At 39.5% G+C, this 22,501-nt stretch overlaps 2 protein-coding genes across 3 annotated transcripts; one reads left to right on the forward strand and one right to left on the reverse strand.

The window, feature by feature from the left end:
- The first annotated feature begins 1,387 nt into the window (after positions 1-1,387).
- On the forward strand, positions 1,388-9,597 carry LOC149304009 (vomeronasal type-2 receptor 26-like). 2 transcript variants are annotated; one of them, XM_089480868.1, is made up of 6 exons: positions 1,388-1,509; positions 3,225-3,402; positions 5,424-6,269; positions 6,676-6,903; positions 8,492-8,618; positions 8,696-9,597. In XM_089480868.1, exons 1-6 carry the CDS (start codon positions 1,475-1,477, stop codon positions 9,595-9,597), a joined length of 2,316 nt encoding a protein of 771 aa, XP_089336994.1. In that variant the 5' UTR covers positions 1,388-1,474. The 2 variants fall into 2 exon arrangements, with proteins under 2 accessions (XP_089336994.1, XP_089336995.1); XM_089480869.1 differs by lacking the exons at positions 1,388-1,509; positions 6,676-6,903 and having other exon boundaries at positions 3,115-3,402.
- A 3,564-nt stretch (positions 9,598-13,161) lies between these two features.
- LOC149304010 (vomeronasal type-2 receptor 26-like) lies at positions 13,162-22,090 on the reverse strand. The gene is made up of 6 exons (XM_089480905.1): positions 21,873-22,090; positions 18,632-18,833; positions 16,876-17,724; positions 14,746-14,973; positions 14,358-14,484; positions 13,162-14,084 (listed from the first exon to the last, which is right to left on the reverse strand). Exons 1-6 carry the CDS (start codon positions 22,088-22,090, stop codon positions 13,162-13,164), a joined length of 2,547 nt encoding a protein of 848 aa, XP_089337031.1.
- Between the last annotated feature and the right edge of the window lie 411 nt (positions 22,091-22,501).

Below are 22,501 nucleotides of genomic sequence, written 5' to 3' on the forward strand. Positions count from 1 at the left end.
CAGGATCATAGTCCACTACATCATGCAGGCTCTTTTCAAATAAAGGGCAGCATATGAATGGATGGATGGATGGATGAATTTAACACCTCATTCAGTTTGTCCTTGTGCCTCCACAATGTATAACTAGAACTGCATTCTGCTGAAAAAGGACATTGGGGCAGTACAGACTGCCCCGAAAATGCAGGCTGGACTCACCTGTGTTAACTGTGGAAGGATGGCACAGCCGCCAAACCACGTACTGTCCCTCTGCAGTAAAAAGAACCTGCTTCTTCCGGGCTCTTTTGTGGCGTGTTGCGTACGTCACGAGTGCGCCATTGGCACACTCGTGACATACGCAACATGCAGCAATGTGCAGGTGCTGCACAGCGGTGGCGGCATCATGGCAGCACACATGTGGACAGGATGCCACCATGATTATGACGCCCATATGCACTAGGGTTCTGGAGCATACGGTTGCCGTATGCTCTGGAACTCTAGTTTCAACATCTGCACACTGCTTTTGGCCAGTGTGTCTCGGTCCATTGTCCCTCATTTGTGCCTGGTGTCCTCCATGAACTTTAAAGAGGATTTCCAAGGTTCCAAAATAGATTCAGAACCTTGCAGAATTCATTCAAGATTCACATTAAAACCAAGAAGATTAATAAACCCACTGACATATAGGCCTGAATTGGTTAGTTCCAAGTAGAGTAAACCCATTGAATCAATTCCTGAATCATGAGTGAAAACATAGATAAATTCCATTGAGGGTCTTCTGTAGCTTGGATAGACAGGCCACAAGTCACCAACTGTGTTGATTTTGCTATTTTCCTGTAATGTCTGCCAGATCATATTATGCTGGTATGATTTCCTTCCTTGTAATTTTAAAATTACATATGATTGTTTCCAGCCTTGTCCAAATCCCAAGAGGGTTCCAGAGCTGACTAGATAACAACAGAGCTGCATAGAACAATACAATAAATAGTACTTGCAGCATTCAGAATTGGGAGGAAGGATAGGCCAGCCAGTAGTTTAGCTGGTACATTCAACAACATAGCCTGTGCCATACATCAGGGGGATTCTCAAGGAGATTCAAAGTGATTCAAACTTATGTATTCAAGTCTAGAGGTGAAGCTGGACTGACAATGGGGGAATATATGAACTGGGGCCTAAAGGACAAGTGTCCCTTTCAAGTGTTGCTACCTGTGATGCTGATATTTATGCTGTTGCCTCTGGTGATATGAATATGTCCTCATGCTCTATGGACTACCAGTGGCCTTGCTGCTCTTCACAACTATTTATTAATGAACTGGCATCCAAAACAAAGATACTGACGGTGACATTATTGCTCTTGCCTCTGGTGCTTTGTACCATCCTGATTGATCAATGTACCATCGATAGCCATCCCATTCTTCACAAATATTATTTCTCAGGGGAACTCCTCATTGCTGGTATCCTTTCACAGATCTACATTTTCTCCAGTCCAATAGACTTTGAAATGCCTCCCACTGAAGAACTGCTGAATGAACTCGAGTAAGGACCCCTTTTCATTTAGTTACTTATATTTTTCCAATCAAATGGCAGGTAAAAAAATCATTTGGACTTAAGAGAGCCTTGGGGATGTCTAGCCTGGCACATTACAATTTCCCTCCACCCCACTGCAAAATAAGGCAGGCTAACCAACTTCTTTTGCACCATTCAGTAAGAGAAAAAGAGAAATAAGAAATCAAGTCAGTATTCCACCATCATATATGTGTTTTTCATAATACAAGCTACCATCTATCCAAATTTGTTTGGGTATGTGATAACAGACAATGGAGCAACCCCAGCTGAATGTTCTGTTTTTGCACTAAATTCTGGCTTTGGACTATTTGAGTTATTAATATAGGAGGTTCTATTCCACATATCAACTATCTATATTGTCCCCTCAAAGGGCAAAGGGCAGACCTAGAAGCTAGAGGAAGCCTCAAATTTTAACATAATCTTGTCCCTAGCCTTTGTTAGTCCTTCAAATGGCTCCTCTGTCCTAAAATAGACTCACAGGAGTATCTCTAAACTGCAAATAGTGTTCCCCTAGAAAAGGGCATATTTCCCAACAATATCTGGGGAGAGCAAAAATGGTCCTCAGAAGATGCCAATGCCTGGTCCATTCACTGCTGAAAACAGATTTAAAGTACAACTTCATGTAAAATAGTCTATTTAATAAAAATATAACATGTGGCATCTAGATCTATTCACACAGAGAGTAGATGAACTAACATAAATGGGTTATAAGGGTTGAGTTAATCTGCATGGATTTCAGTTGTTTTGCTCTAAATACAAATAAACCTGGAATCTATCCAATATGAATACAGCTGAGACAGGGAACACAGGTAAATACTGAGGTCAAACATCAAGTCCTTAGCAAAGATCATCCAGGCAGCCCTATGGAGACTGTGGGTATAGAGAACGTATGGCTCCCTCAGGAATAAGTGCAGACTAGATGTTCCTAAACCCCATTTTAGGTTTTTTTTAAGTCAAGGGCTAAGTTATATAGGGCTACCCATTAATTACTGAAATAATATTAGTCAGTGGATGAGTGGCCTCCAGCCATTTTTCTCATTTCATCTCACACAACACATGATAGATTTTCATATCTATTAAAAAAAACAAGTATCAAAACATGAGTATGTCTATAAGCAGGTTCAGACTCTTATCTCTTATATTGGTTTCTGTGTACCTATGTTAAGTGGCAGCCATGCTTGGGTAAGTCATTAGTCAAGTTGTCTAAAGCCCCATACAGACAGGCCAAAATAAAGCTGCTTCGAGTCACTTTGGAGGTATGCTGTTTCAATGATGCATGCGTCCTAAGAGTCTGGAAGCTGCGCCAAAGCTGTGGTCTAGTCCTTAGGACTGGATCATGGCTTTGGCATGGCTTCCAAACTCTTAATGCATCATTTAAACAGCATACCTCCAAAATGACCCGATGCAGCTTTATTTTGGCCTGTCTGTATGGGGCCAAAGTTAAATGTCAACTTTCCTGGCCTCCTGCAGTACAATCCAGTTGAAGATAAAGTAGTCTGCAGTGCATAACAAATTAAAATGCAATGCATATATCCTGAAAGAAAAGGAAAACATGTAGTTTTTTCTTTTAGGGTGGTAACTCAGAACTACCAGCACATCCTGGCCTTGAAATATGCAGTGAAGGAGATCAATGAAAACCCATCCATCTTACCAAACATAACTTTGGGCTTACACATCATTAACAGCTATTTCAGTGCAAGCTGGACCTACCTGGCTTCCATGGAGCTCTTCTCAACAAGGATTAAATCAATACCAAATTACAAATGTGGTCAGGAGAACAATGTGAGAGCCGTCATTGCAGGATCTGATTCTGAGACTGGCTTCCATATGGCAACCATCCTGAATATCTACAAGATTCCACAGGTAACATGTCTGCATGGAACTGAACCATGCAGATGTGGGTTTTGTTTTGCTTTGTGTGACATTCCAAGAGGTGAAAATTCAGGACAGACTTCAGAGAGCTGCACAGCTACATATCTACAACTACATTTATCACTTTGATGATAAATAACAAGCTGTGGGTTGTTGTTTTTAAAAGCCAAATGTGTACTAGATGCGTGTAACATGGGGAGAGCCAGTGTGGTGTAGTAGTTTGAGTGTTGGACAATGACTTTGGAGACCAGTGTTCAATCCTGGCTTGGCTGTGGAAACCCATTGGGTGACCTTGGGGAAGTCAACTGTCTCAGCTTCAGAGGATGGCAATGGCAAACCCCTCTGAAGAAACTTGCCAAGAAAACCCCATGATAGATTCAACTTAGCGTCATCATAAGTTGGAAATAACTTGAAGACACACAACAACAACAACAACAACAACAACAACTGTTATTTGGCAGTTAGAGCCTGAATTCCTCTCACTTTCTCATTTTTCTAGTCATAAGTTAATTTCCCCTCAGTTTTTCTCATCTTAAGGATATTTCACCAAATATATATCCTTTGTTCTAATTTGAACTGAAATCTATAAACATCTTTTTGTGCATTTCCCTAACATAGTTTTTCCTACACTTTTTTGCCTTATGTACACGTTTTGAAACAATTTTCTAAATACAATTCATTTTAATGTTATTTTCACTGATATTCAAAATTTTACATGCACTTTCTTCTAATAACCACATTTTCGGTCCTAGAATCTTATTGGTGGAAGAAATTGCAAAGATTCTCTAGTTCATAAGACTTTATCACAAGGGGAAAACCAGGGGAAAGCGGGGGTTTAAATGAACCATGAAAATTATGTGATCACAGTAATGACTTTCACAAAATATCACAATTAAAGAGGAGTTAGCCCAACAATAACCAGTATCAAATCATTCACAGGGAAATCCCATAAATGATTTGTTGCTGGTTATTACCTGCTTATTGCTGGAATAAGTCCTCTTAAATTCTATGTGTGTGAAAATCTTCACCGTAATCGCACATTTTTCACAGGATAATGTTAGTTTAAACCTCTCCTTTTCCCTTGATTTTCCCCTGTGTTATAAAGTCCATACAGGAATACACAACTAAAGGACTACTGAAATATTCCCATCCAACCTCAGTTTAAAGACCTCCTAAAATGGAGAGTCCATCACCTTCAAGCAGTCTATTCCACTCTCAAACAGCTGTTACAGTAAAGAGGTTCTTCTGAATTTTTAGATAGAACATCTCTCCTTGTAATTTGAATCCACCGAATTATGGTTTTGTCCCTGAAGAAGATAAGCTTGCTCTGTCTTCTACATGATAGCCCTTGAGATATTGAAAATTAGTGATCATGTCACCTTTCAATCTTCTCTTCACCAAGCTAAACATACCCAGCTCCATAAGCCATTTCTTGGTTTCCAGTCTTTTAATCATCTTGACTCTTGTCCTCTGGGCATGTTTCAGCTCGCCAAAACCCTTCGTGAACTGTGATGACTAGAACTGGACACAGTTCTCCATATAAAATCTGACCAAAGCAGAATAGAGTAGCATTGCTATTTCTCTTGATCTTGACACTGTGAAGCCCAGAATATGCTTTGGAGAATACTACTATAAAATGTCGAGAAGGCAAATTTGGAAGGATAATTAAGTTTTGGTTTGCTTACTGCTTCAAAATTGGATACATATTCCCCAGACCACAAGATAAATAAATTATTCATTCAGTTGTTTTTTGTGGGTTTTTCAGGCTATGTGGCCATGTTCTAGAATAGTTTATTCTTGTTGTTTCACCAGCATTTGTGGCTGACAAAACATCAGGAATAAACTCTTCTAGAACATGGCCACATAGCCCCAAAAACCCACCAAAATCTATGGATGCCGACCTTGAAAGCCTTCGATTTCATATTCACTCAGTTGATAATACCAATATGCAGAAACACAAAACTTTTACATTTGAAATATATGCATCTGCTCTCTTTCTTGGTTTTTTTTAGGTTATGTATGGCTTTGCTCCACAGATGATTGATGAAAGCAAAGGAGCATTCTTCCAACAGATGTTCCCAAGTTTAGCCCAACAGTATAAGGGAATTCTAGAGTTACTACTTCATTTCCAGTGGACATGGATTGGAGTTCTTTTTCTGGATGATGACAGTGGAAAGAGGTTTGTACAGGAAGTCCTTCCAGAATTTTACAAGACAGGGATCTGCTTTGACTTCATAAGGAAATTGATAACAATGCCTTTCTACAATGCTCTTGTTGAAGTGGCAGAGGAATTGACAGAAACCGTGAAAGTTGTCATGAGAAGTACTGCTAATGTATGGCTCTTACATGGTGAGACTCATTCAATGATGAGTCTGCGAAACATACTCAAGGCACTAGAATTTCTGGATATGCCAAAAACAGCAAAAGTCCTGATAATGACCGCCCAAATGGATTTCGTATCATATTTCATTCAAAGACATTGGGACTTACATTATCTCCATGGTTCTATTTCATTTGCAACACCCTCAGAAGAGATATTTGCATTCCAGAAGTTTCTTCAAACTAGCCACCCTGGTTTGGAACAGAAAGATGGCTTCATCCTTGACTTCTGGGAACATGCGTTTAATTGTTCATTTCCAAACTCCAGGTTTGGTAGGAAATTTGAAAATACCTGCACCGGGGAAGAGAAGCTGGAGACACTTCCTGGGTCTGTTTTTGAAATGAGCATGACCTATCACAGCTACAGCATCTACAACGCAGCTTATGCTGTGGCACATGCTTTGCAGGCATCTATAGCCAAACATGGAGAAATGGTGGAGGGAGGACGACAGAAGCTTCTGAATCAACAGCCATGGCAGGTAACATTGTGAGAAAAATAATGCAAAAACAAACCCCAAACCTTTCCATAAAAGAGAACAATAAATGGTCCTAAACTGTGTAGATACTGTACACCCCCTATGACTCTTAAACACACACACACACACACACACAGAGTTGTTTTGGCATCTATGTCTGGTGCTTTTGTACTTTTTGAGAACTGAGCCATGTTGATGCTGGTTTCAGTTCCATGATGAAATGTCATGTACATTGACAGGGGACAAAAGTAACACCACCACCACTTAGCTTTTAATATTTTTCTGACTATGTAACAAATGCAGTGACTCCTATTACTATTTCTCTTTGAAAGTTAAAGACAAACTTCAGCTCCCAGCTCTGTGCTTTCTATGGTGTATATTTGCATTAATCACTCTGTTTCTGATTTAGCTCCATCGCTATCTGAGAAAGGTCTCATTTAACAACAGTGCTGGGAAAATGGTTTCCTTCAACCAAAATGGAGAATTAATAGCTGGGTTTGATATTATAAATTGGGTCACTTTCCCAAACCAGTCTTTTTGTAGGGTTAGAATTGGAAGGACTGAACCAGATGCCCTCTCAATCAATGGTTTCACTATTTCTGAAGATGCCATCATTTGGCCCAATGAGTTCAACAAGGTAAGGGCCACAAACTTTTTGTGATACATCAAGCTTTTCCAACCAATATTCAAAAAGTGGTCCAGCTTTTAGGCACTCTGCCCCAAAGTCCAGTCATTAGGTCTCTGCATGAACCATTCAACTAAAAGAAGCCTCCACATTTCTAAGTAGCAGTGGAGACATGATTGTGGTGATGTCACATGGACCACTGACTGTGTCCCAATCCCAATGTCAGCCTAGTTACATTTAGATGGCTGAGGAGAAGTAGATTTTTTTTTTTTACAAACAGCAGCCTGCATTCCATATCAGCTATTTAGTTAAGGATATTTGACCAGGGAGATTATTGCACTACACTCTTAAAGCATTGCTATTCCACTTGAACTGCTCTGACTGCCTCTTGTTACATTTTGGGGTTGGTAATTCAGTGAAGCCTAAAACCAATCTGGTTGAATATTCTAAATGCCCCTTCCTAAAAGGCAAGTCTCAGAATTCAACAGGAGGCAGCCAGAGCAGTTCAGGTGGAATAGCAATGTTTTAAGGGTGTAGTGCAATAATCTATGTAACCTCTCCTGGACCAATCCCCAGCTAAGCTGATGGAAATGTTATTTGTCCATGTGCAGAATGGAGCTCTTTCTCCACATGCAGCTTTCTTCTCATGCAATAGTGTCACTATTATGACTAAGGGCCCATACAGACAGGCCAAAATAAAGTTGTTTCGGGTCACTTTGGGGGTATGCTGTTTAAATGCTGCATGCATCCTAAGAGGCCAGAAGCCTCTTTGGTGTAGCTTTGGCGCAGCTTCTGGCCTCTTAAGATGCATGTGTCATTTAAAAACATACCTCCAAAGTGACATGAAGCAGCTTTATTTTGGCCTGTCTGTTCAGGCCCTAGGTAGAGTTGTGAATCTGGAACAGTTAAGGAATCCAGAATAAACCTAGGTAACTAGGGGAGGGAGTGGCATGGATAAAGTGGAGAATACTTGCAGCAGGTCCATTCAGCAGTGAGAGCAGTGGCATCCAAGGACTCTTTCCCTTCTGGAAAAGGAAGGAGTCTGTGGTCACTAGTTCTGCCACTTCTGTTGGCACCTCTCTTTCCCAGCTGGGCCACTAGCTCTGCCAAATGCAGGAGGGACTGCCATGTGGCAGCAGTACCCCAACAGCAGCTGCAGCAGACAGTTGGCAGAGGCTCTCTGGCTGATGGAGGGAAGAGTCTGGGTGTCTGTGTCTTGAAATGGACAGTAAGCAACTGCCCCACTGGGCACTCACCCCTTCTGATGGTGTCATCCAGTGTAGACTGCACCATCTGCACACTGCTAGTGACAGCACTGTTTCCACTTCTCTGGAAACTATTTCATGGATTCATGAAATCTTTATTTAATCGTTAAAGGAACAATGAGTTATAAGCCCAAATCTTCTTCTTAGTCCTAACTAGAGAGGTGCTGTTAAATCAATTGGATTTGCTTATCTATTGAGTCACTTCATTATAAATGGATCATGTTTCAAAAACTGATCCAGTGGGGGACAAATAAATCGGATTTCAGCCATAAAAAACCAAAAGCAGTCTTTCTGAGTATTAGTTGTAAACATTCTTCTTTCTCATTAATGTCCAGGATAGGCCACGCTCTGTTTGTAACAGCAATTGCATGCCAGGCTACAGTAAGACAAAAAAGGAAGGGGAGCCGTTTTGCTGCTATGATTGTATTACCTGTCCAGAAGGAAAGATTTCGGACAAACATGGTAAGACATAACTTCATGTGTTGGCTGTCATCCAGGTGCCAGGTTTCAAACTCAAATTCAGTGGGCTTCTCTTTCAGACATGGATGACTGTTTCCAATGCCCAAAAGATCAGTATCCAAACCATGAAAATAATGTATGTGTTTCAAAACAGATTACCTTTCTGGCTTATGAAGAACCTTTAGGTGTTGGCTTGACCACTGCTGCTCTTTCTTGTTTTTTCATCACACTTTTGGTGTTTGGGATTTTTATTAAGCACAGGGACACTCCCATAGTCAAAGCAAACAACCGGAACCTCACCTATGCTCTTCTCATCTCAATCCTTCTCTGCTTCCTTTGCAATTTGCTATTCATTGGTCAGCCTAAATTAGTTACTTGCCTCTTTCGGCAATCTGCTTTTGGCATTGTTTTCTCCGTAGCAGTTTCTTCAGTGTTGGCCAAAACCATCTTGGTAGTTATGGCTTTCAAGGCCACCAAGCCAGGATCCCAGATGATGAAATGGATGCAGAAAAGACTCTCATTCTTCATTGTCCTTTCCTGTACCTTTATTCAAGCTTCTATATGTACTATATGGCTGGCAACTTTCCCCCCATTCCCTGACAATGATATGGATTCAATGACTAGAGAAATTGTGCTTGGATGTAATGAAGGGTCCGTTACCATGTTTTACTGTGTCTTGGGTTTCTTGGGATTCCTGGCCATTCTCACCTTCACAGTGGCTTTTCTGGCCAGAAAATTGCCTGATAGTTTTAATGAAGCCAAATTTATCACTTTCAGCATGCTGATTTTCTGCTGTATTTGGGTCACCTTTATCCCCACCTACTTCAGTTCCAAAGGGAAATACACAGTGGTGGTGGAGATCTTCTCCCTCTTAACCTCCACTGCTGGCTTTCTGGCCTGTCTATTTTTGCCCAAATGCTATATCATTACATTAAGGCCTGAACTAAACCAAAAGGAGCTTCTTATAAGGAGAACAAACTGAACAGTCTAATAATTTTTAGCATTGATTCAACTAAGATTACCCATCCATTTTTCATTAGTTTTGGATGCTGAATTGAATGCAACCCCTTGCTTCATTCTTCCAATGAGATTTTACCATGACTGACTTCACCTGTAGAGAAGATCATTTTGTAAAAGTATGCCTTCCTTTGAATGTGAGTGTAGCAGAAGCCTTTGTGTGAATCCAGTTGTGATGTAAAAGAATGTGCTGTTTTAATGTTTAAGCTTCCTCAGAGTTCTTAACTTGAATAAATTGCTGAGATAAATGTATATTTTTTTAAAGAGTCTCATGGGTGTGATGATTTATTTCTGCCATTTTCACCTGAGAAACACATCACATTGATATGTAACATCATGGCCCTAACTCTGACTTCCTAAAGGAACATGTTCATGATGATCAAATAAATGGCTAGATTTCAAAGTGAAAGAAAAAGAAATCTCTAAATGTACTGATCCATTGAAGTCATGATCAGACTTTTTCTTTGTAGGACTAATTTGTTTCCTCACTAGCTCTCCATGGCCCATACAGAGCTTAGAAAATTTCTTTTAAGGAATAATTATTTATACCATTGGTTCTCACACTTTTTTGCTCCTGTGACCCCCTTTCCATCTATGTAGTATAGGAATAAAAATATTTTTGTTTGTGTAGTGCGAATATTTTCATTCACCTCAGAGATAATGCCCTATTGATAACTCTCTCATGCTTATGAGCCTCTTGTGCGACATGTGCCCTCCAACTTAACTGTGAGCTCTCAAACTCCCTGCACCCTCTCTTCACCTCCCTCTCTCTCCACCCAAGAAACTGTGTCATGGTCACTGAGGGGCATGCGCCTGCAGCACCAATGGCAAAACATACACAGAGGCTGAATGGAAAATGCATTTAAAAAAATAGTTGGAGGTTGGAGGAAGGCTAATGGGTGAAGATGTTTACCATTGGTATTTCAGAAACCAGTCAATCCTCAACTGTGCATGCACAAAAATACACACAGGCTAGCTCTTCTTCTTCTTCTTCTTCTTCTTCTTCTTCTTCTTCTTCTTCTTCTTCTTTTTTGTACTTGCAGTACTTTTGTACTTTTGTACTTTTGTACAGACAAACACACTCCTTCAGCCTTCTTTGGGCATTATCCCCAACATCCTCATCTACCAAGGTCTTTTGTGTAGCTAAGCACCAGTCTGGCAAAATAATCAACTACTTGCTTATTTTAGAGGACTGAGCATTGAATAAAATGTTTCAGGCTCCTTTAGTTAGCAGTTGAAAATGAAAATAAAACCAAGGAAAAATCCTAGTTGGTTCTCTAAGCCACCCGAAGTTTTTATTTTTCATCTTGAACCACAGTATTCTAGAGTAAGTGTCTAAACATGGTATGTGATCACCTTGAGAGAAAGGTGGGGTAATAAATAGTAACTATATAAGTAATGCTTTGCAGACTGATCCCTCTTCAGAGTATATCTTTAAAGGGATTGTTTTCATCCTTCCTTTTCTTTGATATAGATCAACATAAGCCAGTTATCTTATTGGGGAGGAGAAAAAGAGATTTCTGTGAAGGTGGGATACACATGCTTTTTTCTCCAAGGTTTCAAAGGCTGTTGCCACAGGGCAGAGTTAATGCGGTGTGACACCATTTTAACTGCCATGGCTCAGTACTATGGAATCCTGGGCATTGCAGTCTGTTGTGGCACCAGAGATCTCAGATAGAGAAGGCTAAATATCTCACAAAAGTACAAATCCCAGAATTCCATAGCATTGAGCTACACTGTATTAATTATGCAGTGAAGATGCAGTCTTCGCTTGTTGCATATTTCACTGTTGCTCATGCTGGCTAGAGCTGGTGGGAGTTCAATCCATTAGCAATTGGAGAGACACAAATTTCATGGCAAATTATGCTAGTGCAGACTTCTTCTGAAAGCATGCTGTCTGCAGATTGTCAACCCCAGGCTGAGTGGTTAGCTGAACATATTGTTTTCCCACTGGACCAAGTGTTACACCTGGATAAACTCTGTGATACCAGAGTAAACACCTACAATTAGTAAATATGAGAGACACCTTCACCACCAGAGTTAAACAGTTTACTTGCAAAATTTTATAATATCAAACAATGCAACAAGTGGAAATACAAAACTATAGGCACAACCAATAAAAATAAATTTCACTGCAGGTATCCCAAGAATAAGAAAGCATATTTTGATGCAAGTAAAACAAGACTAGAGAGATAATAACAATGTATTTATTTGCAAGTATTCCAACCAGATTCAGTAGAAGATTCAGGGTGTATCCATACTTTGGGATCAAAGCAGTTTGACACCACTTTAACTGCCATGACCCTTTCCTACAGAATCTTGAGATTTATAGTTTGGTGTGGTATTCAGCCTGATCTGTCAGAGAGCTCAGGTTCCTCACCAAAGTAAACATCCCAAGATTCTCTAGGATGGAATCATGGCAGTTAAGAGTGCTGTCAACCCACCTTCATTTTGCAGTGTGGATACAGCTTACAGATTTCCACCAAGAAAAGGTGTGTCTCTATAGCTGGACCTTTAAACAGAATTTTTCCAGGATTAAAATGTACGCCTTTTAGGACTTCAAACACAGTGTTCCTCACCATTTGGCAGTCTGTGATGCTACATCCACTAATTAATAATGAATCATATGATTAATAGTCCTTGTTCCTTGTAAGATAAGTTCTAAGTGTGTATATGCATAATAGGTCTTTTAACAAAGCTTCTGATGTTATGCCCTCTTAGAATTTGTCCCTTGTATGGCTTTAGTGAACTTGCTGACCCAAAAACAAAGCAACTTTGCAGAGTTTAGAATTATTGCCTGGCTTTGGTCCTTATCTCATAATACAGTGGATCCTTGTTATATGCTGGGGTTTGGTTCCAAGATCCTCTGTGGATACCAAAATCCATGGATGCTCAAGTCTCATTAAATATAATGACATAGCAAATGGTGTCCCTTATATAAAATAGAAAATCAAGGTTTAATATTTGAAATTTATACTTTTTTGGAACATTTTCAAACTGTGGATGCTTGAATCTGTGTATAAAAAACCCGTGGATAAGAAGGGCCAACTGTAATAAGGACCATCTGACACTCTTTGATTCTGTCTGAAGCAAACTTTGTTGCATCATTTCAACCTTGGCATAATTCCACCTTCATAATTTCCTTGTATATATTTTGCAATTAATGCTTCCATCTACATCTGTCTGAAATAGCTCAACAGTATCTGCCACAGTTGTCCATTCTTACAGTACAAGATTTCATTTTCCTTTCAGTAGTAGCAAATATCATGGGCTTATAATGACTTTCATCACCTGAACAATTATGTAGAGCTGTAAAAAATATCCAGAGGACACCCCTCATCTTGAAAATCATCATCACCATCCTCATAATATAATTGACTACTGGGTATTGAATGGTGAAATTTCTATTCAACAAAGTCCTCTTTACATTGCTTAATAATGGAGCCAAACCCTGGTGAGAGGAAACGTCTGCAAGGAATCTGTCTGTATGTTCACTCACTTTTCTCCATCAGCATGTATCAGAATGATTTCATTCTTCATCCTTCATGTTCCACTCTTTTCTAATTATCAGCTGTTCTCTTTTGTTCAGATGAGGCCTCAGCAAAATGATATAAGATTTTGGAAAAAATACACAGACCAATAATCCAGCGCTGGAAGCCAAAATGGAGAAGACCTCCACTGCCACCATATATTTCCCCTTGGTGCTAAGATAGGTAGGAATAAAGGTCAACCAAACACTACAAAATAACAACATACTGAAAGCGATAGATTTGGATTCCTGGAAAGTGTCAGGTAACTTCCTGGCTAAATATGCTACAGTGAGACAGACAAGGGCCAGGAAACTCACAAAACCCAGTACACAGTAAAACATGATGAATGATCCCTCATTGCATTCCACAATGATTTCTCCAGTTACTGAATACATGTCAAAATCTGGAAAGGGAGGAAAGGTTGCCAGCCAGATAGTACAAATAGCAGCTTGGATGAAGGCACAGAAAAGGACAATGAAGCCACTCAGTTTTTTCCCTATCCATTTCTGCATTCTGGATCCTGGTTTGGTGGTCATGAAAGCTATAATCACAGTGACTGTTTTGGCCAGCATGCAAGAAACTGCCACACAAAAGATAATGCCAAAGGTTGGTTGTTGAAGAAGACAAGTTACCTTATCAGGATGTCCAATGAAAAGCAATGTACAAAGGAAGGAGAGCAGAAGGGAGATGAGAAGAGTATAGGATAAGTTCTGGTTGTTGGCCTTGACTAGAGGAGTTTTGTGATACTTCATGAAGGTTCCTAGTACTACAGCTGTGCCGAAAGAAAAAGCAAGAGCAGAAATGGCCAAACAAATCCCCAAAGGTTCTTGGTAAGACAAGAAATTTAGAGTTTTTGATATGCATAAATTATGGTCACTGCTTGAATACTGATGTTCTGGACACTGAAAACAGTCATCTGTGTCTGGAAAAGAAAATGTGCGCATCCAGGCAGGCTGTATTTTGACACATGCCATTTTGAGCATATTCTACTTTAAATCTACTTTAAATCCTGTTTCTGAGCTAGTGTGATAAGGTCCTAAATATAGCTAATACGACATTGACATCTGAGACAGCAGGTTAAGTTTCATATTACCAACTACTGCTTTCATCATGCAGTCTTTTCAGTTTTAATGTAACATTTCAATGGTAGATCACTGCCAACATATCTGATAAAGGCTGTACATGCCATTCTCACCTGTTTGGTTTGAAATTTTCCCTTCTGGACATGGAAGGCAGCTGTAGCAGCAAAATGGTCTCCCTTCTTCCTTGGTCCTTCTATAACCTGGGTGGCAATTGTCATTACACAATGAAAGAGGCTTAATCTATTCATAAATGAAAAAGACATACTTTAGAGTTTGGAAAATACATCAAGGAATTTCTATCTTTGAAGCTTTGAGGCTAAGAAGAACTGTAGAAGGAATGGAATATCCCAATTTGAAATCATCTCATTCTTTACAGTCACACCAATTTTGTGTTCTAGGCTGGATCATTGCAGAACATGGTGTGGTTACCATGGGATGTGAACCAGTCTTTAAACACTGGAGAAATCACTGTTGATGTGTTGGCTTGTGCTGGAAACCTACCTGGTTAAATATGCTGGGCCAAACAATGGCATCCTCAGAAATTTCAAACACTTTATCTGGAGGAGCGTTGGGATCTATTCTTCCAACTTTTATTCTAAGAAAAGTTTGGTTTGAAAAAGTGACCCAGTTTATAATACTGAATCCGCCTACTAATTCTCCAGTTTGGTCAAAGGAAACCACTTCTCCAGCACTGTTGTTAAATGAGACGCTTCTCAGAAAATGGTGAAGCTAAACCAAGAATAAATATGAGAATAATGTAAAGACATAAATACACTTGTAGACTAAATAGAGATTAATGTCATCTTATAATGGTGGTGTGATTAGTAGAAGAACTATTTTTACACTGCAATGGAGAAGTATTTCCCTTTTATCTTTCTCAGTGGACCCACTCTGTGTCTATAAGGAATGAGGGGGCATAAAACAGCTTTGTAAGGACATGTGGGCCTCAGGCCACAATTTGTCTGCCAGTGACTTACGCCTACTTTGCTTCAGTATTGGCAGCTTCCCAATTGCAACCCTGAAGTAGGAACAAACTATACCAAGTTGAAGCAAGGAGAATGGAAGGGGGCAAAATTATATATGTCTGCCATATTCCATTACAGCATGCCACTTTAGAGCAACCCCAGAAAAGTGCAGATGTTTCATTGAGTATTGTCTTTGGGGTGTAACCTGGCTATTGTGTCCTCCAACTGTCCTATTTTGGCAGAGGCGGTTCCAATTAAACCTCTGTCACCACACTTTAAAAAATATCCCAGTTTTTTTGCTCCTCCTCCTACTTTCCTCCATCATTCTTTACTTATTTCTGTTGGTTCAAGTTGAATTCAAAGTGCAAAGCTAGCCTACACTCTATTAACTCAGCAGAGAGAAAGGGGGCATGGGCTTCCTTTTCCAAGTAGGCTGAGACAAAAGCAAACTGCTGCAGCCTCTCCTAGTTGATGCGTTCTTCGATATTAAGAACTGTTGCCATCTTGACCCTACTCCCATGTCACTTGACTACACATGTCCCAGTTTTCATGTATGAAATGTTGGAGAGAGTGCCACCAATTCATCAGTGTGAGGGTCAATAGATAGATGGTTAGTCACTAGTGTTTCCCCCTTTGTCTTTTTCTCAGGTATATTTATGCAGCCCCCCCCCCCCTTTTTGGCTTCCTTTCTACCTGCTTTTTTCCTCAAAGAGGTTAGACAGTCTCTTTAGATCCCGCTCACATTTTTTTCAGGCATTAGGGTTTTAATCCTAATGCCAGCTTGCTTTCATGCACAGGCCTCTTGTATTGTGGATTAATTCTTCCATTTATATCAATCCCTATTCTTAGAGGGATTTCCTGAGACAATAAACACAAGTTTTTTTCTTTCCTTTTCAACCATGCTAGAGTATCCAGATGCAAAGGAATCTTGCAGCACCTTTGAGACCATGCAAAAGAAGTAGCATGAGCCTTATTAGACTTGGTCAACTCCCTTAGATTCATCTATGGACCAAGTCTATGAAAGCTCATGCTACAACTTCTTTCACACTGTCCCAAAGGTGCCCCAATATCCCTTTATCCCATACTGATATTCCAGACTAACACAGCTATAGACTTTATCACACAGAGGGAAATTGGGGGGAAAGCGGGGGTTTAAAATTTAAACATTAGCCCGTGAAAATTTCATGATTGCAGCAAAGATTTTCACATGCATCATGATTAAGGAGGACTTATTCTGGCAATAAACAGGTAATAACCAGCACCAAATCATTCACAATGAAATCTGTGAATGATTTGTTGCTGTTTATTACCTGTTTATTTCTGGAATAAGTCCTCTTTAATTGTGATGCATGTGAAAATCTTCACTGTGGTTGTGTGATTTTCACGGGCTAATGTCCGTTTAAACCCCCACTTTTCCCTGATTTTCTCTGTGTGATAAAGTCCTATGTCTCTGAATTCTAGAGCATCTAGAGTAATCACTGCTATTTCTCCGACAGGATCACATTGCACTAGACCATTGCAGTGTATTAGCCTACATATGGGATATCTCTATATCTGGGCATGAAAGAAAAGAGAGGGAAAGAGACAATATCCACACTGTCCAATCTCAGTTGTTAACACCCACACAAATGATGAACTCTCCTGAATGTTATGCTCTTAAGGTTACCTGAAGTGAGTGATGATTCAGAAGTATCCATCTCTCTCTGTGCACCCTTGTTTTGGGCTTCAAAATGGATAAAAGGATGGCATGCAAAGCATATGCCACAGCATAGACAGCATTGTAGATGCTATAGCTGTGGCTGGTCATGCCAGTTTCAAAAACAGATCCTGGGAGAGTCTCTATTTTCTCCTTCCCAGTGCAGACATTTCCAGCCTTCTGTACCATGGATGTGGGGAAAAAACAGTTAAATGCCTGCTCCCAGAAGTCCATGATGCAACCATCTTCTTTATCCAAAAATGGCTTTCTTGACTCAACAAATTTCTTGAATCCTGGCACATCCTTTGACTGAACTGAAAAGGACAGAGCGCCATGGAGAAAATCTGTGTCCCAACTTTTTTGAAAGGAAACTGAGGTGAAATCCATTTCTGCAGTCATAATCCAGACAGTGCCTTGTTTCTTCATTGACATTTCCTCAAATTCAAACAAACGGTGCAAAATTCTCCAATAGGTCATATCCTGAATTTCACCATGAAAGACCACTGTATTGGCACTGCTTTCCAGGATGATGTTGTACATTGCAATCCCTGATATGATTGTTCCAGCAACATCACTAGAAAGATGTATTTTTTCTATAAAATCAAGGCAAATACCACTCTGGATAAAGATGGGTAGCATATTGTGTATAAAAGTCTCTGCACTGTCAACACTGAGATAAACCACCCCAATCCATGTCCACTTGAAATACAGCAGCAGCTGGACAATTCCTGTATATTGATGGTGCCCATTGGGAAACATCCAGTGGAAGAAACGGCCTTGGGTTTGGCTATTTATTTCTGGAGCTGGGGCATAGGTGACCTAAGGGAAACATAGGAGGTCAAAAGAGGAAAGTTAAAACCTTTCTGTGTTAAAGTTTTATATGTAACCTCCACAGATTGCTGAAAGCAGTTTATGAAAAGTTAAAATGATAATGCAACAAATTAAACCAGGGTGGTGGTGGTGGTAAAACACCCAAAATTAGCCATAAGGCAGAGTGAAACAGCTACCCTAAGTGACAGAGCACCCTGAAAGTACCAGATATTCTTGAACACCAAGACAAAAGTCACTTCAAATATGTTTTTAGAAAAAAAACCTATGTACAGTTCTAAAATGTACAACGCACTTTAGTCAATGGCTGCATGAGTTCAAAGATATGCACAGTGGGGGGGAAAGCCATCAAACAATGCACATGCGAACATGTATACATTTATATGCACCCCACAACTCATACAGAATCAGTATGCAGCTTAGCAATGGTGAGAACAAGCCTTTCAGATTTATCCATCCCTAACCATGCATAGGCTTCATCAGTTTTGACAACCATAAAGGTCCAAGGCACTTCTCAAACTGGTGTCTGAATCAACAATGAGGTCTGACTCCAGGATCAAAAATGTGATTCACAAATAATTTGCAAATTGATATTGCTATTCCAAAAAATCTCTATGCTCCCTCCCCTCCATCTATCCCTATCTACATCTTTTACCTTGAAAGTTGTATCAACAGGATTTGGAAAACATGAAATGTACTCCATCATACTATTGGGGACACACATGAATAAAGGAATGCCCTGAATTTATTTATTTCACATGTTGAAGCAAGTCAAGCACTATGCACTGTTCCTGTTTCTGTCAAAGCAGTTTTAATCTCCAAACAGTCAAGCTACATTGAATAGCAAGAGAATTGTGAATGACTGGTTGATCTCTAATGTTTCTTGTACACAACTTACCTGTGGTATCTTGTAGTTTCTCAGGATGGCTGCCATGTGAAGACAGATGTTAGAGTTAGGTCCCCCAATGACTGCTACTGGAATATTCTGTATATCACATTTGTAGTTAGGAATAAATTTACCCCTTGAAGAAAGAAGTTCCATTGAGGACTGAAAAGTTAAACTTGGTCTAAAATAATTATTATAAATGTTGAATCCCAAGCTGATGTTGGGTAGGATTTGAACATTTTCATTGATCTCCTTTACAGCAAATACCAAGGCGAGAATGTGCTGATAGATTTGAGTGAATACCCTGCAATGAGAGTTACAACATGGTGCCTCAACTTCAGAATGTGAAACCAGCCACATATAATTTCAGTGTAGGTTTATAAACACCATTAAACTAAAACGCACTGCCCTTTTCTGTCCTCTCCAGACCTACGTGTGGGATGAAACCTTTTAAGCACAGATTTTATCAAGCACCTCTGTGCCCAGGTCACAGGTATCATGTACCCAATCATGGCATCCCGTACCCAATCTGGACTTCTCCCATACTTTGCAAAGAACAAAAAAAAAAAAAAAAAAACCCTTCTTTCAAAATGTGTTGGAGAAGTCAAGATCAGGTGCTGGATCCATGATCAGGTATGGAATGCTTCCAATCTTGGCATGGAGGCATGTGATAAAATCCATGCTTAAAAGGTTTCAGCCCTCGCCTATGTCTGAAGGGAAGGACAGAAAAGGGCAGTGAGATAATCTCTTTAGATGGTTTAATCTCAGTCCAGGAAAGCCTAAAGAGGGATGGACAGATATATGAAGCTAATACTTAACACACAAACACGAATAAGCACAATGCTTGAAACCAACACAGGCAATTATGAAGAACTCAGGACTCACAAGAATTTCAACACTGTGAGCCTCTCTATTATACTAAAATTTATGATCTAGTATAATTTTTGAACAATTTTTAGTAAAGTTCAGGAAGGAGATTTTTACACAGAGACAGACATATACACATTAGAATTTTGACCCTTTGTGAAGAACTGGACAATTTTCATGTAAATGAATGAAGCTCCAATGATTATTTTAGTCTTTTACAAAACTGGAATCTTCATGTAAAGTTTCCTGTTCTGAGAGAATCAACATGGTCAAGTTTCTGACGAATATTGTAGGTACAGAGATATTTTGCATTTCCATGTGAAGAATGAAGGGAAATAAGAATGACCCTGCTGGATCAGACCAGTGATCTCTCTAGTCTTAACATTCTGTTCCCACAGTGGCCATCAGGGATTTTTCTTTCATGCTTTATCTCACAGTGCTTCTGATATTGGAGGTAACATGTAGGGATCCTGACTACTAGCCAAAGATGGCCCAAACCTCAATGACTTTACCCTATTCTCTATGGCATTTATTACTGCCAACTACAATGTGTGGCAATAGTTCCCATAGTTTATGCACTGTGAGAAGAAGCACTGTTTTTTATCTCTCCCAAATCTCCTAGTGTTCATCTGCAGTAGATGATCTTGGCTTCAAGTATTATTGGGGGAGTGGGAAATAAAGCTTTCTCCTGTCTAATTTCTCTACATCAAGCATAATTGTATACAACTTTGTCATTTCTTCCCTTATTAATTCTTTGCCTGAGTTAAACAAGTTGGTATAGTGGTTTGAACATTGGACTATGACTCTGGAGATCAGGAGAACTGGAGATGTGATTGTCATTCTGCCATGGAAACTCAGGCACATGACACACTCTCAACCCCAGGAAACCCTGTGATAGGTTCACCATAGTTTTGCCATATGTCAGAAAAGACTTGAAGGCACACAACAACAACAGCAACAAAAACAACCAAATTCTCCTATATCTCCAAATATAGTCATTCTTTTTTCACAAGGGAGTTGCTTCAGGCCCTCTGTGGCTGATTTTTGTCACTTTTCCCAGCTCTACAATATCTCTCCTCAGGTTTAGATAGATAGATAGATAGATAGATAGATAGATAGATAGATGATAGATAGACACACACACACACACACACACACACACTCACATACACACACACACACACACACACACGGTATATCATTTTTAACACAAACAAAACTAGAAAAGGACTCAGAAAAGAAAAAGTGACAACAATAACTCAGAACAGAATCCTTAAAATGACAAAATATTGTGTTGGTAACCATGACTGCTGGCTCTCTGAGCCAAGAATAAAGACTGATTCCTCCAAAATTTACACTCTATGTTCAGTAGGCAATGGATAGATTTTTGTACTATATGAAAATAATAAAATACCACCAAGTCTTTTAGGTTCAGATAGTAGAAAATGACACTGAATGCCAGATATGATTGCACTATAAATGGGGCTGAGAGCAGGATGATAGAGCTAGTTTTATTTTCATTTCTTTTTCTAAAGCTCTCACAAGTAAACAGCCATTACAATCTCTTATGGTAACGAATATCACAGTTAGTGTTATATGAAGAAATATTTGCCCTGCGTCTTCCACTGTTCAGCTTCAGTGAATGACTCTGGGCTCTAGTACTATGACAAAACAATATAAATTTTCTCCTTGTTTTCTCCACTTTCCCATTGTGCCTAATAATGAATTTGTCTTTTTTTTAAAAAATAGCAGTCCCACACTGACTTGGGATTTCCATTGAGCTATATATTACACATAAAAGATCCTGTTCTTGGTCAGTTACTGGCAGCTCAGATTTGATCACTAGATATGTGGAAATGATTGCGCATTGGGCAGCAGTTGTCCCAATATGCATCATTTTACATTTGCTTAGATTGAATTTCATTTGTTATTTTAATCTCCATTTCCACAATCAGGAGAGTCCATTTGGACTATTTAATAATCTACTTCTGTTCTCATTACTCTAAATATATATTTTTGTCATCAAAGGATGCATTTATCCCCTTAAGGTTCTTGTGGATGTTTCTTCTGAAAACAAGAGAGAGTATAGACATGTCTGCAGAAGGAACAGGCCAGAAATATAGATTACAAATGAGATTCAGTGGGACAAGGATGGGACAGATTACCATTAAAAACTAGTCTGCAGTCACCTTAATTCCATGCCCATTGTACCTAGTTCACTTTGGAACTTTTCAAGTTTGCTGCATAGGAATACATGTTACAGAATACATATTACACTAAGGTAATATTCCCCAGGCAACTGAAACAAATGTGAATTGAAAGAACAAGCCAGTTTTGTGGAGATAACCTAGAAAGAGGTTAAAGACTGAGACAAAAAATTCCTTACATGGGCTCATGGATCATTTCTTCATTAGGATGTCTTCTGAATGTTACCACATCTGAAATGAGGAGGGACTGAGAAATTATGCTGGCAATGGTAAGATCTCCTGCTTGATAATACTTGTGAAGAATAGGCATGGGCCCACTGATGGTATATTTAGCAATGGGAATCTTACACACACCAACTGGAAGCAGCACCAATACCAACGTCAGAAATATAGCCATTGTTAATGGAAACATTAATTCTAGGTGCTGGATCACCTCTATATCCATTCAAATAACTGAATGAAAAAACCTGCCTTGAACCACAGCCCACTTGACTGGTTATGCATGTGGAATATATTATGTATAGTGTTGAAAAATCAGATAGATCTTTGACTCTGTGTTCCCTGCACCCTGATTGTCAAAGGAAATATTAATAGCTTCCTCTAGTTTTGCTTCATAGCCATACTAGTGGCTACTAGAATCCTCTAGGGATTTGAGAAGAAGAAAACAGGTGAATTTGCTAATTGCAAGGGAGATAATGACCTATTTGGAATTGTTAGGTTGTAACTGGCATCGCCAAAGAAAATTTGTTTAGCAGGGGAAGTCCTCTTTGACTTTTCACAACAGATTAGAAAGTTGTGGTAGGTGTAG

The sequence above is a fragment of the Sceloporus occidentalis genome, unplaced genomic scaffold (assembly GCF_023333645.1).
Source record: "Sceloporus occidentalis isolate IW3139 unplaced genomic scaffold, rSceOcc1.0.p SCAF_14, whole genome shotgun sequence".
NCBI lineage: Eukaryota > Metazoa > Chordata > Lepidosauria > Squamata > Phrynosomatidae > Sceloporus > Sceloporus occidentalis.

What these genes read in the sequence shown, in the direction of transcription:
- LOC149304009 (XM_089480868.1), top strand. Translation starts at nt 1,475, where the DNA reads ATGCCTCCCACTGAAGAACTGCTGAATGAACTCGA. An exon ending in GAACTGCTGAATGAACTCGA is followed by an intron (nt 1,510 to 3,224) that starts GTAAGGACCCCT and finishes CATCATTAACAG; the next exon opens with CTATTTCAGTGCAAGCTGGA. An exon ending in TGAATCAACAGCCATGGCAG is followed by an intron (nt 6,270 to 6,675) that starts GTAACATTGTGA and finishes TTTCTGATTTAG; the next exon opens with CTCCATCGCTATCTGAGAAA.
- LOC149304010 (XM_089480905.1), bottom strand. Translation starts at nt 22,090, where the DNA reads ATGGCTATATTTCTGACGTTGGTATTGGTGCTGCTTCCAGTTGGTGTG. An exon ending in GAAACTACAAGATACCACAG is followed by an intron (nt 17,725 to 18,631) that starts GTAAGTTGTGTA and finishes TGTTTCCCTTAG; the next exon opens with GTCACCTATGCCCCAGCTCC. An exon ending in GGCCCAGCATATTTAACCAG is followed by an intron (nt 14,485 to 14,745) that starts GTAGGTTTCCAG and finishes ATTTATGAATAG; the next exon opens with ATTAAGCCTCTTTCATTGTG.